The 15660-nt window shown below is 41.2% G+C and overlaps 2 protein-coding genes across 2 annotated transcripts; one reads left to right on the top strand and one right to left on the bottom strand.

Annotated features, from left to right (window-relative positions):
• Positions 1–423: 423 nt before the first annotated feature.
• c14h11orf54 (chromosome 14 C11orf54 homolog) lies at positions 424–3145 on the bottom strand. Its single transcript, XM_030746694.1, has 8 exons — positions 3002–3145; positions 2810–2908; positions 2508–2581; positions 2318–2419; positions 2023–2199; positions 1594–1743; positions 1384–1500; positions 424–1254 (listed from the first exon to the last, which is right to left on the bottom strand). The coding sequence occupies exons 1-8, from the start codon at positions 3066–3068 to the stop codon at positions 1081–1083; spliced, it is 960 nt and encodes a 319-aa protein (XP_030602554.1). The 5' UTR covers positions 3069–3145; the 3' UTR covers positions 424–1080.
• A 1019-nt stretch (positions 3146–4164) lies between these two features.
• Positions 4165–10921, top strand: pho (phoenix). Its single transcript, XM_030746627.1, has 5 exons — positions 4165–4490; positions 5459–5744; positions 5833–5960; positions 7218–7263; positions 7340–10921. The coding sequence occupies exons 1-5, from the start codon at positions 4294–4296 to the stop codon at positions 9731–9733; spliced, it is 3051 nt and encodes a 1016-aa protein (XP_030602487.1). The 5' UTR covers positions 4165–4293; the 3' UTR covers positions 9734–10921.
• Positions 10922–15660: the final 4739 nt, after the last annotated feature.

The following is a 15660-nucleotide window of genomic DNA, read 5'->3' on the forward strand; positions in this document are numbered from 1 at the left end:
TATAGACGTAGTCTTAATGACCCGCTGAAGTTCTAACTGAGCACCAGAATGGGGAAGAAAGGTGATCTAAGTGACTTTGAATGTGACTGGGCTGTTGGTGCTGGACAGGCTGGTCTGAGTATTTCAGAAACTGCAGATCTAACTGGGATTTTTCTGCACAGTCATCAGCAGAGCTCACAGTGAATAGCCCAAAAACAGAAAAAAATTCCAGTGAGAGGCAGAGGTCAGAAGAGAATGGCCAGACTGCTTCACATTGATAGGAAGGCAACAGTAACTCAAATAACCAGTTCATAAGGTAAAAGGGGGTCCAACCTAGTACCAGCAAGATGTACGTAAATATTAGAAAAAGACTTTCTTGGTTGAACCCCACGAGGCACAGTATACACTTATTTTGCAACACAAAAGAACCAAAACTCAGAAGAATCACATTACCTTAGTTTATGAATTAAATAATGTAGAGCTTCACAAGCAACACATTTTCCCATCAGTGTCACTATGTTAGCTTTCCTCTGAGGAAAGGTTTATTTATAATAACACAAATCTGCTTTACTTTAAAACCATCAGGGCTTTGGGGAACACAGTTATACACTCGCAGCTTCTATTGAATATGCAGTGGAAGTCTCTCACCTCGTGGCTTCTTATGCACCAGCACAGCCATCAAACCCTGCCTTAGCCAGTGAGAAAGAGATGTGAAGTGGATATTAAACACATTTTGCACACACCTACAAAAAGCCTAATCATACAAATAGTGAATACAGGATGTGGGTGGGTGGGCCGGAGGGGTTTTTACTTAGTGTAACAGTATATTTTGCCCCATGTTGCACAACTTTTTTTCCACCGTAGTAGAGCTGGCAGGCACATATGTAGGTCAAAGTCCCAAGTGCACATTTTTTCCTCTTCAGAGGTAACAAAAGTTCCTACACCAGACAATCCAGATCACTTCATTGGAATTCATTTATTTTATTAGTGTAGCAATTTTGTATTTCAGAAATGTAAGATGCTTTAAATGATTCAGTTATTCATCACATCGGTTTAGATTATCGAAAGATTCTGTGCTGCCAACATGTTTTATGCAGTTTTTCAGTCTCGTCCAACTCCGTGGGTCTCCTTTGGCCTGTCGATGCGATAGACAAATTCTGCAGGCATGAAGTAGCCCAGATACTCCACACTGTCAGGTGTAGTGTCGATGTAGTAGTGGCCACCTTCACCGTGGTGGCTGAAGCAGTGGGTGTGTTCCACACGCAGATCCAGGCCCTGTAAAGCAACCAAGCGCTCGTTACAAAGAAGCCTACAATGCAAAAATACTGTAACCAGGTAATAAAACTGTAACCAGATCCTTTTCTTCTGCGTCACGCAAGTGTGAGCTTATTTGCTTCAACTCACAGGGTCTCTGGATACGAGCACCGACTGGCAGATGAGTGGAGCGCTGACCTCGAAGTGCTTGAGCCAGTTGTTGACGTCATCGTTGGTGTTGAGGGGGCAGACCGAAAACTCTCTTGGCTGTTGATAGACAAAAAACAGGGAAACAAATCAAAGCATGTGGCTGTGTCGACAGCAGTCAGTAATGTGCTTTGTGTCATGTCCACTCTTTACCATAATGTGGATTTTAGCCTTCCCTTTCTGGATGACGAAGGTGCCTCCCAGAGCCAGACTTTTATCAGGGTAATGACCTTCAAGGGTCGTCCGCAAGGCTGTCACCAGACTGTGGCTTCCTGTTCTCCTCTTGGCCCGAACCTCTATGACCTGCAGAGGCACACAGGTGACGAGAACCAACTCAGCTTGTTTAGTCACTGACCTCTTGTTAATGTTTATTCTCTCTCTTGAGTAAGAAGCAAGCATGAGATTGGGCTAAAGTTCATACAAAACATTAGTAATGTGATTAACTTACAGATAATTATATCTAAGTTCATGTCTAACCAGTTATGTTCATTATTTTCCAAAAGCCAAGGCAGGATGACCGTGTATGTTTGAACGAACACATGCACATCCACTTAAGATCCGGGCTGATCAGCTACGACTGACCTTTCCAGGTTTCCCTTCGCAGGCGTACAGATTGCCCAGCAGACCGAAGTTGCAGTCTGAGAATTTATCTCTGTATTTTTCTAGCAGACACTGGCCGTCAGCTGGATTGATGGAGGAGAAGTAGCTGCTGTTCACTGCAGGCCTTCCCTCCGCCTCGGTCAGAACCAGAGGCATCAGCTGTGGATACGAATATTAATTCCATTGACTTATGACTTCCAAAACTGCGCTTCCAATATTATAATAACAGCTAGTTTTGCTGAATAAAGCACAAAGTTTTGATAATAAGACAATTCACCTCTGCGTTCATTCCAACTATTCTGGAGGGCGCAGCTGCTGCACCGAGGATGAACGCTCCCGGCAGCTCCACCTCCTTTGATACAGTGTTCATGTTGTATTCCTGACAGAAGAAGAAGAGGCAGAAGATGTTCTTTCACTCCTGACTGCTGCACAGCATCTAAATGCAGTGTTTTCATTTTAAAAACTACCTTGTCCTTTCGAACCAAAGGCACCAGATATGGTACACCGCCAACATCAGTGATGCGAGGATTTCCACGCAAGCCTGCAGGATAGAGGTGACATTAAGAGAAAAGATCTTCCAGGATGTTTTCGATCTGCAGTCTGCAAAGGAAACTCAACCTCACTTTTATGCATGTTTCAAATTGAACAAAAATGCATATGCATGTAGGTGACATGCAAGAATTATTATTTTTTTTCCCACACTTTCCTGGCTTTCTGCAGCTCCATGGCACAGAAGTATGCTTGGTGTGTGTACTCGATAGGCTCTTACCTTTGACAGGAAACTGGAAAGGTTCTTTGGTGAGATCCGGACACTCCACAACACTCACTTGAACTTCAGCAAAGTTGGTTTCCAGTCCTGCTTGTAATACTGCAACCAACCAGCAAGAATGTCCTCATGAACGTCCCGTTAGATAAAAATACCTGCACGGCTTTGCGTTTCCATCAAAGCTGAAGTCCTTACCGCCACGCAGCTCTTCCAGCTCTGGGGTGTGCAGCTGAACCTTCTCGGTGTTGCTCGCGTCTCCCATAGCTCGACCTGAAGGTAAATGCGCTGTTAGGTTGTTGAGAGGTTCAGGAAAGTCGAGCAAAAAAGCGGACACGAACGTGGTTAAATTTCAAAGAGTAAATAATAAGAAGATGGTACCCCTACCAGGAAGTTTTTTTTTGTTGTTTTTTTTTTCTCTCACTGGAAAACCCAGTTTAAAGACGTCCACTGGTGCGTCCACCTGCTATGATTGTTTAGTTTTTCAGGTTATCCTGCATGTCAGCAGTACAGTGAATATGATGAATGATAACTAATTTGAAGCACAATTTATGTGCCTATTAAAAAAGAAAACAAAAACACAGATTTCCCTATAAATCTAATGTTGTTGGTAAATCTGATTTACAAGGGGATATTATTGAAAAAGTTGGAACATTTCACATTGTCACGAGCAGCACCTGAACAGGTTATATAGTGTAACGTTGTAAACACACTTCCACAGTCGCGATATTCACAACAAAGGTCGTCTTTATTAGCAGAAAAAACGGCTGCTGTAGGCCACAGCCACGCCAACCACAACTACAACAGCGGAACAGCAACACACACACACAGGCAAGCTCTCGGTCTTTTCTCTCTCTCCATGCTGCCTTCACGAACCTCCCGAACAGTCCGAAATCCCACAACATCAACACGCTCTCTAACTAAGAGAATCGCTACAATAGTATATAACCTCAAAAGGAGTAAATGAGCTGCTTTCTGAATGGAAGTTTGTTGAGCTGTTTGACTGATATTTAAAACTAACATTACTACTACTAATATCACTGAATTATAATGTTAATAATTCTAGTCTTTACTGGGCTTATTTGAATTTTTCACAATTCAATTTTTCATAAATTGACTTGCGAATATAAATAAGAAATAATAGAAAATGATGCACATATAATAAAAAATACTATATAATTAAATAAATGAACGAATAAAGTATAAATATTATAATAAAATAATAATATAAGTTTGCGCAGCTGTACACAAAACCGGAAGTGGAACCAGCGCACTCTCTTGTTTCCTTTAGTAAATTCTGTCTCGTCTTTGGCGATTGGTCAGCTGATCGACATCATCTCGGTGACGTCTAAACACTTCCTGGTCGAGCCAAGCCACATGTGGAGTGTTTGTGTGTTTTGGTGCTTCATCGTGTCGTTTTTACGCATCCTTCGCTCCGTTAGCCGCCGCGCTGACACTGAGCTGATCGCTAACTTCCGCTAAGCTACACGATGCCCAAAGTGCGCCAGACCAAAGAGTGGACTAAATCAGATGCTCTTGCCGAAGTTACTGCCGCGGACCCATGCGACTTTGTGCTGGAAACGTCCCCTCCTGATTTTGTGGAGAAAATATCGCAGCTCCTTGGGTCTTCTTCTGTGGTGCAGACCGGACGGGATGGAGCCGCTGCAAACCCCGCTGACACAGACAGGTGAGTATTGCAGGTGACGCCAGAGCAGCTGGGAAAAACTGATAATTTGCAGCTTTTACAGCTGCTATGGCAAATTTATCTAACCATTTTGATCTCTCTTTAAAAAACAAAACTAAAAAATAAGAATACATTTTCCGAATGCAGAAAAAGCCAATTGTGTTTAAGCCATTGCCACAGAGCATCATGCTAACCAGAGTAAAGTTTCTACAAGGCTCGTCTTGCATGTTTGGACTGACTAGTCTTCATATGTTGATTTCAAGAACACAATGTTTACATGGTAAAGTTGTACAAAAGAGCACTTGGATTTGCAGGCAGTGTAAGGAAAAACTGTTTACTTCGTATTATTCCTATTATTATAATCACACAACACAATGTAACAAAGTAAACAGTGTAGCGTATCAGAAGATTGTCATTGATCTCACACCTAAAGCTCTCCACTGCAATGTAACAAAGGAAGAGCATTCGCTGCATCCATCCGTATTCTGTATCTTCTCCTCGCTACACCAGCACACAGCCTTGCTCCTCCTCCCAGCTGTTGCTGGTTCTCCAGATTCACAGATTGCACTCAAGTCCAATAAACATATTTTCTGATATCTACTTTTCAGTCAGACACCTCGTGTTTGGAATGATTCATTTGTTAAATCAGCAGAATAAAAATATAGTTTGATCTCTAGGGTCTGAGCTCATTGCTCCTAATGAATAAACACAAATAAAACTGAGCCTTGGTTGTAGACCACCACATCTGAGGATGTGTTCGTGTCCAAATTCTAGAAAACTGTGCTCATGCTTGAATATGTTAAAATATGACGACTTTTAAAAAAAGAATGAGAAATGCGCTTTCTTTTGTCCACAGGCAATAAAAATGTTTAGAAGGATTTCTGATATTGTTTTGACGCCTTCAACTGTCATTCGACATTCGTCTGCACAAAAGAGTTTGGCATTCTAAATGTGTAATTGTATGTGTGCAGTGACTCGGCGGACAGCCTGTTCATCACTCAGAAACCTGTACCCGAGGCCGTGAGGTCAGGAAGACGGCGGCCCCACAGCGCAAGTTCAGGTCCCACGTCTCCCAGTTTTCTAGAGGAAAGTGAAGATGGCAGTTCACATTCAGCCTCCCGGCAAGAGTCCAGAAGGAAAAAATCTAAGAAAAAGGTCAAATTCAAATTGCCAAAGTACAGTTTCCCGTTCCTCAAAGACAAAACGTTGAAGCTCACGAGCACTGTGTTACCTGAACCACAAAACATAAGATTACATGTAAGGATAAGTAACACCTGCGCAGACTTTTAGTTGTTATTGTGTAACAGCCAGTGTTAGCAGAGCTAACGTCTTTTATTGGTTACAGTATTCTTCAATGGGAGGCTTCTTTGACTGTATGAGAAAGCTGCAACAGAGCTATCAAACAGGAGAGGATCTGGAGACAAATTTACCAACACTGGACATGAACGGCGAGTGCATACTTCCAATATCAGAGTAAGTTTAGTCCCAAGATTTAAGAATGAGGAAGATGTTTTTTGTTGTGCTTGACTCCGGCACCCAATGTAGGGGTTGTATTGGTCACCAAAAAATGACAAAGAAAATCATACAAAGTCATGATTCACTGATCACGTCTGTGCAAGCACTGACAACAGCAAAAGGAAATAAGTTCTTACAGCCTTTTTAAAGTCAATAATGTTAGTTGAAGTTATTTATTGTACTGATTTTTTTTTTTTTTTTTTTTAACATTTCTTTAGTTGCCTTTACAGCAGCCCTTCACCAGCCTGTTCTCTGCAGGGATGAAAAGGGTTAACTGCAAAACATTTAGAGTTTTTAATGCTCTTTTACTATGTTTGACTCCTTTTCGTGCTTTTGAATCTATTTTTTTTCCACCCCATGTTTGCTATTTCCTCTGCACTGTACAACAGTATCAAGCTGGAAAACACTGAATGTAGTGAAATCGAGTGCAGTCCCCAAAAGCCGCTCCATGGCTGCGATGAAACTGTCGGACCACATCAGCTCTGCTCCAGAGAAGCGTTTCAGAACGTTCCTTTTACTGCAGAGAAGTTCACAGAAGGAACCAGCCAGAGGAAACAGACAGTAAACTTCACCTCAGATTAGAGCCAACAACAGTCCTTTCCAGAGCTCAAGCAAGGGGCTTTTATCCCTTTTCTACCTAATAAGCAGTGCCACTGCTGGATCTAGAACTGAAGAGTCCGGTACCTTCACTGCACAACTGCAGAGCCCAAAGTTGGAACTACTGATTTCAGTGGGGCTACCAGGAGAAAGTCACCAACATATGGCAGATGCAGGCCACTGATTCTGTCAGTCACGATTTTCTTTCCACACGTTCAGGTCTCAAATCTGTCAAAATGCAGGCTGGTTCTCAAAAAGCACCAAGGCCAAAATGATGGAAAGGAGGCGTGTGTGAATGAGGCCTTTGTGGTTGAATGGAGGACAAGCAGTAATAAGAAGAGAGCTGTTTGGACTAAGAAACACAAGGAGGAGACATCATCAAAGCAAAGAGAGGCTGTCTTTGTTTACATCCTTTGAGTGGCCTTTCATCATTTTAAATCGTTAGCTTTGTCCTACAATAGTCAAAAAAGAAAAAAGTTGAATAAGCAGATGTTTAAAAATATTACTTTTTATCAGCTGCATGTAAAGTACTTTGAAATGCACTAACTTGTATTAAAGACATTAACAAATACAGCTGAATTGGTTGGTAATAAAACACCTTTCTTTCTTCTGTCTTAGAGAAGAAGAAGAAGAACCGTTAGAAGACGCAGACATGAAAGTGGTGGTAAGCATGCAGTTAATACCAGAAATAATGCACTTTGTGAGAGTGTGCAGGCCCTAAACTGTGTGTCATCTGACAGGCAAAGAAGCATTTTGTGGTACCATCAAAAGTGAAGCGCTCGCAGCCCTGGTACAGTGAGAAGAAGAGAGATGGTGAAGTGAAACAGCAGAAGACAAGTTGTATTAATGCTGCAGGTAAAATGTCACGAGGATGGAAGAAGACGTTACATAAAATACCAACTAAGAGTCCCTCACTGAGAACTGCACCGTCTCCAAATTTGGAGAACTCCGATGATGAAGATACTTCGTATAGAATTCTGGGAGAGGGGGCGGCGAGTGACAAACAACAGAAAGGTGAAAGAAGCGTTCCTGCTCAAACTGAAACGCCAAAGACAAACAGAAGTCTTAACAGAGAAAAGAAAGACAATTCTGAGCAAAAAGAAAAGGAGGATGAGCCGTGTGACAGCAGTGCTCCACTTTGTGAGCAAAGTCCAAATGAAAGCATTCAAGAGGGCAGAGAAGCATCAATAACTGAGCCTCACGCTGATGCTTTGAACAGAGAGGGGCTATCCCAGGCAGGGCAGCAGGACAGTAAGTCTAAAGGGCAACGTTTCTTCCAGAGTGGCACTAATAACATTATTATAGGCAGTGAAACCAGGGGGAAGAAGAAAAATGACAAAGAAGACAATGAAAGTGCAGAAGAAGATGGTAGCCAGAGTCAGGAGGTGCCAGAAGTTCAGCATGCCGCACCATCTATGAATGAGGAAATCACTGAGCTGGAGGAGAGGCCTCATCTGCCACAGCCCATCAATGAGCCAGAGCTCCGTGACAAACGTGTGATGGAGGAGAGTGACATCTCTGATTCACAACAGAAAAAGAAGAAAAGACAGAACGAGTCATCAGCAGAAGACGTCAGACAGGAGGTGCATGAACACTTTGACTCTGATGTGAGGATCAATGAGGATTCTGTGCATTTAGGGAGCTCTAACAGAGGCAAGAAGAAGAAGAAGAAGAAAAATGACAAAGAAGATACTGAAAGGGTAGAAGAAGAAAAAAGCCAGAGTCAGGAGGAGCTGGAGGTTCAGCATGCTGCAGCATCTGTGAATGAGGGAATCACTGAGGAGGAGGAGATGCCCGGTCTGTCACAGTCTGCCAGTGAACTGGAGTTTAGTGAAAAGCCTGTGATGGAGAGTGGCATTCCTAATTTGCAACAGAAGAAGAAGAAAAAGAAGAAAAGCAAGAACGAGTCATCAGCAGAAGACATCAGAGAGGAGGTGCATGAACGCTTTGAATCTGATGTGAGGATTGGGGAGGATTCTGTGGATTTAGCGAGCTTTAACAGAAGCAAGAAAAAGAAGAAGAAAAACAACAAAGAAGAAAATCAAAGCGTAGAAGAAGAAATGAGCCAGAGCCAAGAAGAGCTGGAGGTTCAGCATGCTGCAGCATCTGTGAATGAGAGAATCACAAAGGTGGTGGAGACTCCCCGTCTGTCACAGATCGCCAGTGAGCTGAAGCTCAGTGGAAAAACAGGGATGGAGGAGAGTGACATCTCTGATTCAAAACAGAAGAAGAAGAAAAAGAAGAAAAAACAGAATGAGTCATCAGCAGATGACGTCAGACAGGAGGTGCATGAACACTTTGACTCTGATGTGAGGATCAGTGAGGATTCTGTGCATTTAGGGAGCTCTAACAGAGGCAAGAAGAAAAAGAAGAAGAAAAATGACAAAGAAGCTACTGAAAGTGTAGAAGAAGAAAAAAGCCAGAGTCAGGAGGAGCAGGAGGTTCAGCATGCTGCAGCATCTGTGAACGAGGGAATAACTGAGGAGGAGGAGGAGGAGACGGCCGGTCTGTCACAGTCTGCCACTCAGCTGGAGTCTAGTGAAAAGCCTGTGATGGAGAGTGGCATTCCTAATTTGCAACAGAAGAAGAAGAAAAAGAAGAAAAGAAAGAATGAGTCATCAGCAGAAAATAAAAAGCCAGAGAAGAAGAAGAAAAAGACAGAAAGCAATGATGATGAGGAAGATGTTGAGCAGTTCAAGTGCAACACAGCTCCTGAATCTCTTCACGAGGATGTCGAGATCCTGCCAGAGAAAATCACCGCGGCGCGATGCGACGTTTCAGCGTCTGATTCTGTGGCGGCTGGAAAGCCAGGCATCAGCACTGGTGGTGAATCAACAGAAATGACAGGATGTTTGGAGGAATCTAATGAAAGAGTCAGGAAAAAGAAGAAGAAGAAGAGGAAAATGTCAGCTGCACAGGAGAGTGTGGAAAAAGATGAGGAATTAGATGTTGAGGAACTAAATGAAACGTGTGAGGAGGCCCTGGCTGACACAGGGGTGAGGCAGAAAAAGAAACGCAAGAGAAATGAAACAGGATCAGGAAGCGCAGCTGATGCAGGATTCTCGGATGAGGCTGTAGTGGTGAAAAAGAAGTTGAAAAAAAAGGATGGAAGAGGCTCCAGCAGCTGGACGTGAAGAAACGGAATCAGAAAGTCTGTTCGAACATGCTCCGCCATCTTTAGATACACCTGGAAATCTGGCAAGAAATGAAGTGGGAGACGATAAGAAAAAAGGGAAATCTGCTAGCAATGCTTTGTTATGGGATAAAGCAAAATGTTATGAGCATTTAATCCAAACCTCTGATTAAAAAAGCTAAAGAAAAGACAGCGACCTCTCGCTCCCATTTTGAACTGCCCTCTTCACACAAACAAGCAAAAGAATCCGAAGCGGCACCTTCGTAATCCAAGCGAGGACTTTCTGACAGACTGTTAGTACCGGGAAAGTCGTTCTCACTCGGACACAAGCAGCTCTCAGTGTTGTCATAGTGACACTGTTAAAGTTAAATGAAAATGTGACTGACTGTATTTTATTTTGTATCAACATAATTTATTTTAATGCCTCTGTGAGTTTTTACTGATGAGAAATGTCACAACAAACCATGACCATTTAATATTTTTTTTTTTTTACAAAATAAAGGTTCCTGAACACTAAAGTCACATTATTTAGAAGAAAAATGTAATAATAATAATAAAAAAAAATGTACTGAAAATTTTGCATTACCTTTTGAATTGTGGTTTAACAGAATAATTTTTAAAACAAACTAATGAAACTTGCCTGGACACAAATGAAGGTACCTTCAACTTAATATTTTGTTGCACAACCTTTTGATGCAATCACTGCAAACAGTTGATTTCTGTAACTCTCAGTGAGACTTCTGCACCTGTTTACATGTGCTTTGGAGAAACTCCTCCTGAGGAAACGGCTCCAGCTGTCTGAAGTTTGAACGGTGCCTTCTCCAGACTGCATGATTCAGCTCCTTCCACCAGTGTACAATGGCATCCAGATCAGGCCCCAGAGGAAGGCCACTTCAGAGTAGTCCAAGGTTTTGTTCTTAGCCATTTGTGAATCTTTGGAGCTGTGTGCTTTGGGTCATTATCCTGTTGGAGAACTCGTGATTGCTTTCTGACACTGGGCAGCATATTTCACTCCCTTATTTCACTGCCTTAATAATCTCGAGAGTTCGTCGTACCTGCACAGATTCAAGTCACCCTGTGCCTGTTACAGCAAAGCAGCCCCAGAACATAACCAAGCTTCCTTCATGTTTAGATATAGATACTGTTTTTAAATACTATTTAATAATAAAGTGGATTTGATGTTTCTCAAGAAGTGGTTTTTATTTGTAATCATTATTCCTCTTTTTTTTGCAGAATATATAAGATGAGTGTGTTTTATAGGTGTTTCCACACACACTTCGACACATGTTGTGTCAGGAAGTAACAGGGAATAGTACAGAGTATAAAATTAGGTTTGATTTAAAGATCTTTATAAAGAATTGGAAAAGAATTTGATATTTTGTCTTTAATATACTTTAATATACAGTACTGTCCCAAGACAGATCCTTGGGGAACCCCACAAACAACAGATTTTAATTTAGATTTAGTGGCATTTATTTGGACTAATTGACTCCAATTTTTAAGATAACCCATGATAAAGCCACCCCGCTGACCATATACTGTATGTACAGTTTGTTTTAATGAAAGATAGTGGTCAAATGCTTTTTTTTTTTTAAATCTAAAAATACTCCCAGAGCATATCTTTTATTTTTGATAGCGGTTGTACTGTATCTAAAAACTCAAAGTGTGTGTTGTGGTTCTTGTGGGTTTAAATCCATACTCCTATTCATATAAAGAACATTGTTTTTGTGATAAAGTCAGTCTTGTAAAATATTTTTCCAGTATCTTGGAGAACTGTGGAAGTAGAGAGCTGAGCCTATAGTTTGGGAGCAGATGTTTCTCTCCAGCTTTATATATATTGGTACCACCTTTGCAATTTTCATCTTTTCAGGGAATAAACCATTCCATAATGACAGATTACAAATATAGTTAAGTGGTTTCACAATACATTCAATGATGTCTGACTGAATCCATATCAATGTTATTACAGTCAGATGGTTTCTTGCACTTGAATGATCTCATATCAATAATTTCCTCTTCATCTGTTCCCTTATAAACACTGAGTTTGCCACAGATGTATTTGTAGTTAGAGGAAAATGTCCAGTTTGGGTTAACTGTAATTTCCCCACTGTGGGACTAATAAAGGTATCATCTATCATTTCTCTGGCCAAGCAGGACCAACATCAAGAAAATAATAATTGGAACCATTTACAGTTTGTTTTCTATCACTGTTCATTGTGTTTTGTATTTGGTATTTATGTGAATATTCCAATCTTTTTGTTCCTTTATTAACAGTATTGTTTAGTACTTTCCATATGTTTACTGTAATAGTCTCTTTTATAACTTCTTATAATTGTCAATTTATTCTTATATGTCTCAGATTTATTCAGCTTAATTTGTTCTTTTCTTCAAAAAAAAAAAAATCTTATACCGCAGACTTACATGTGCAGTGTTTATTGTAAAGTGTTGATACTATAGACACAAAGTTTCCATATGCCACATTCACATCTTGAGATGTTACTCCAGTCTTAGTGAGCTCTTCCTTAAGGCAATGCCTCCTCCTCTTTTTCATTTTTATTGATGTGATACATCTCATATCCATCATTCTTGATACCCATTGAATCAAGCCTGAAACTGAAGTCAGAATGAAATTCCTAGAAAAATGTGCTGAACAGTCTGAAATGTTTGAATGATTTGAATTGAGACTCCTGCTATTGAAATGTATAATTGATGTTGCATTATTTATTGGTACATTTTGGTTAAACTGCGTATTCATATCATTCATATCATATCATATCATAAAACTATGAACATGTTTTCCCAGTGTAGAAATTATTGTCAGGGTCTAATATCATTTTCCAAGGTTTGTGATGGGGCGGCACAGTTAAGGGTTTCTCTTAGGAAATTATGATTTTGATTAACCTCTCATTGATAAACATTTCTGATATTTGTCCAAATCCAAAAGTTCTTTACTGATCTCAACATTTTGTTCTCCAAGTGTTCCTTTAAGTTTTGTGTAGACCAAGGGTCAGTAACCTTTAACACCCAAAGAGCCATTTTGACCCGGTTTCCACGGAAAAGAAAACACTGAGAGCCACAAATACTACCGGCTTCTGTGAGCCCTGACTTCAGCTCAGGATATGTGACTTGAGGTGAGGAGGAAGAGGATAAGGTGGAAATGAGGGAGGAGAGAGCAGTTGTGGAGGAGGAAGATGAAGAGGAGGAGGAGAAACATGATGAGAAAGAGATGATGAAAATATACATGTACAAAGGCTAAATGGTCATTATCAAAAGAAAGAGTTATTTGTGAGCTTTAAATTAAAAGTAACTTATAAGGTGTACAACATATGTGACTGTTCTTTAGCCACATTAGTTTAAACAGTGATATCCAACATGGCGGCTTCCACAAACCGGCACCTACTCCTATGTTTTTCCATCCATCCATCCATTTTCTTCCGCTTATCTAGGGCTGGGTCAGGGGAGCAGCAGCCCAGGTCTTCCTCTCCCTAGCCACCTCCACCAGCTCATCTGGGGAGACCCTATCACAGGGAGGGTAAACAGTTCCCTTGGAACTTACAGCCACAGGTGTATAAATCAAGCACTTAGGCATGCAGACTGCTTCTACAAACGTGTGAAAGAATGGGTCGCTCTCAGGAGCTCAGTGAATTCCAGCGTGGTACCGTGATAGGATGCCACCTGTGCAACAAGTCCAGTCGTGAAATTTCTTCGTTACTAAATATTCAACAATCAACTGTTAGTAGTATTATAACAAGGTGGACGTGATTGGGAATGACAGCAGCTGAGCCATGAAGTGGTAGGCCATGTGAAATAACGGAGTATAAAGAGCTTCATGGAATGGGTTTTGATGGCCGAGCAGCTGCATCCAAGTCTCACATCACCAAGTGCAATGCAGTGGTGTAAAGCACGCTGCTACTGGACTCTAGAGCAGCGGAGACGTGTTCTCCGGAGTGACAAAGTGTGTGTGTGGAGTTGTTTTTCAGGAGTTGGGCTCGGTCCCTTAGTTCCAGTGAAAGGAACCCTTAATGCTTCAGCATACCAAGACATTTTGGACAATTTCATGCTCCCAAGTTTGTGGGAACAGTTTCCTGTTCCAATATGACTGCACACCAGTGCATAAAGCAGGTCCATAAAGATACAGATGTGGAAGTTTGGTGTGGAAGAACTTGACCTCAACCCAATAGCAAATGGGATGAATTAGAGTGGAGACTGTGAGCCAGGCCTTCTCATCCAAAGTCAGTGTCTGACCTCACAAATGCACTTCTGGAAGAATGGTCAAAAATTCCCATAAACACACTCCTAAACCATGTGGAAAGCCTTCCCAGAAGAGTTGAAGCTGTTGTAGCTGCAAAGGGTGGGCCAGCTTCATATTAAACATTATGCATTAACAATGGGAATTCACTCATTGTCATGTGTGTGAAGGCAGAATACTCTTGACAATATATTGTATTTATTTATATTAACATTTCATTAAATTGGAACAAACACAACTGAATTAATCATATGTATTATTCTGTGTGTTATAATCTTTTTTCTGTTTTTGTGATATGTCACTAAACTGGTTTTGTTTTTGATGATTTTCCAATACTGATTTTAAAAACTGTCAAGTCAATAAAATGTGTTTGAATTGAATTGTATTGATCTGATACCAAACAACACTTTCAGATGCTGCATCATCAGAAGCTGAGGCTGAACTGGGATACAGCTGCCATGTGGGCAGCTAGAAATGATTCAACAATAAGATAGTATTGATTACTTTTAAGGCCTTTCATGGCTAAAGGCTACATCTCTGTCCTCTTAGTACTGCATGCACCTATACCTTGACACTCCTGGACAGAGGTCGTTTTTGTCTGTTCTAAACTAAAGGGGCTGGAATATTTGCAGTCAGCTCCCCGAGGCTATGACCTCGCATCAGTGACATCAGTCCGTAAGAGGAAGTGCTTGATGTGCGACGTGCCACTAACTTTCACCTCAGTGAAGTTAACCTCAGTGCATTCTTCATCCTCTGGGCTTCTTTCAAATCATTTTACATCCTTTTCAGATTTTGGCTTCATTGCTCATAAAGAGGGCGTTTTGGCAAGGAGGTGGTCTGTCATCAGATCATTTGCATGATCTGCAACTCTTTGCTTATTATGTCGATTGTTTTCATGAGGGGCCGGATAGTTCATCAGAATGACTGATGGGACAATCCTTTCTTCTCTCCTTTCATAAAGGATGCTCCCAGTGTATCCTGTGCTAAAGAAAGTGCTGAAGCTCCTTTCCTTAGTTTTTGGTGAACTGGAACAGCTCTTATTATGCTATTAAGTTGCCTTAATTGTTGTTTGGATTACTTTTACTACTCAATGGGGTAATATGGATGCAAAAGTAAATTCACTTAAAAGGAAATAGAAAGGACTGCCATATATGGTAAATTGATCCTAAAAAATCTGTTTTCAAGATCTATTCTCAAATTGTGAAAGTGTATTTTTTTATATATTTTTTTTCTTTTAATTTTCTCCAGAGCTAAAATAACAACACACCTACAAATGAAAACAAGGAGCCTATCCCAGCTGACATAGTGCGAGAGGCAGGGTACACCCTGTACAGGTCGCCAGCCTGTCGCAGGGCAAACATAGAGAGACAGACAACATCCACACTCACACCTATGGGCAATTTAGAGTTGCCAGTGAACCTAACCCCAGTAAGTGCATGTCACGCAGACACGGGGAGAACATGCAAACTCCACACAGAGAGAGGGAGAGAGACCTGGGCCAAGGTGGAATCAAACCCAGAGCTTCTAGATGTTATTCTTACTGTGAGGCAGCAGTGCTAACCACCACGCCACCGCGGTTATTATTTAATATGTATAGTCTCATCTAAAATCAGCCTTCACTGACAGCCACAGCAGAGTTACTATAATTTAAAGCTCCTTTACTCTTTAACATTTAACTA

The sequence above is a fragment of the Archocentrus centrarchus genome, chromosome 14 (assembly GCF_007364275.1).
Source record: "Archocentrus centrarchus isolate MPI-CPG fArcCen1 chromosome 14, fArcCen1, whole genome shotgun sequence".
Lineage (NCBI taxonomy): Eukaryota > Metazoa > Chordata > Actinopteri > Cichliformes > Cichlidae > Archocentrus > Archocentrus centrarchus.

What these genes read in the sequence shown, in the direction of transcription:
- c14h11orf54 (XM_030746694.1), bottom strand. Translation starts at nt 3,068, where the DNA reads ATGGGAGACGCGAGCAACACCGAGAAGGTTCAGCTGCACACCCCAGAG. An exon ending in AGGCTAAAATCCACATTATG is followed by an intron (nt 1,501 to 1,593) that starts GTAAAGAGTGGA and finishes GTCTATCAACAG; the next exon opens with CCAAGAGAGTTTTCGGTCTG. An exon ending in TGCTCGTATCCAGAGACCCT is followed by an intron (nt 1,255 to 1,383) that starts GTGAGTTGAAGC and finishes GTTGCTTTACAG; the next exon opens with GGCCTGGATCTGCGTGTGGA.
- pho (XM_030746627.1), top strand. Translation starts at nt 4,294, where the DNA reads ATGCCCAAAGTGCGCCAGACCAAAGAGTGGACTAAATCAGATGCTCTT. An exon ending in AACCCCGCTGACACAGACAG is followed by an intron (nt 4,491 to 5,458) that starts GTGAGTATTGCA and finishes GTATGTGTGCAG; the next exon opens with TGACTCGGCGGACAGCCTGT. An exon ending in CACAAAACATAAGATTACAT is followed by an intron (nt 5,745 to 5,832) that starts GTAAGGATAAGT and finishes TATTGGTTACAG; the next exon opens with TATTCTTCAATGGGAGGCTT.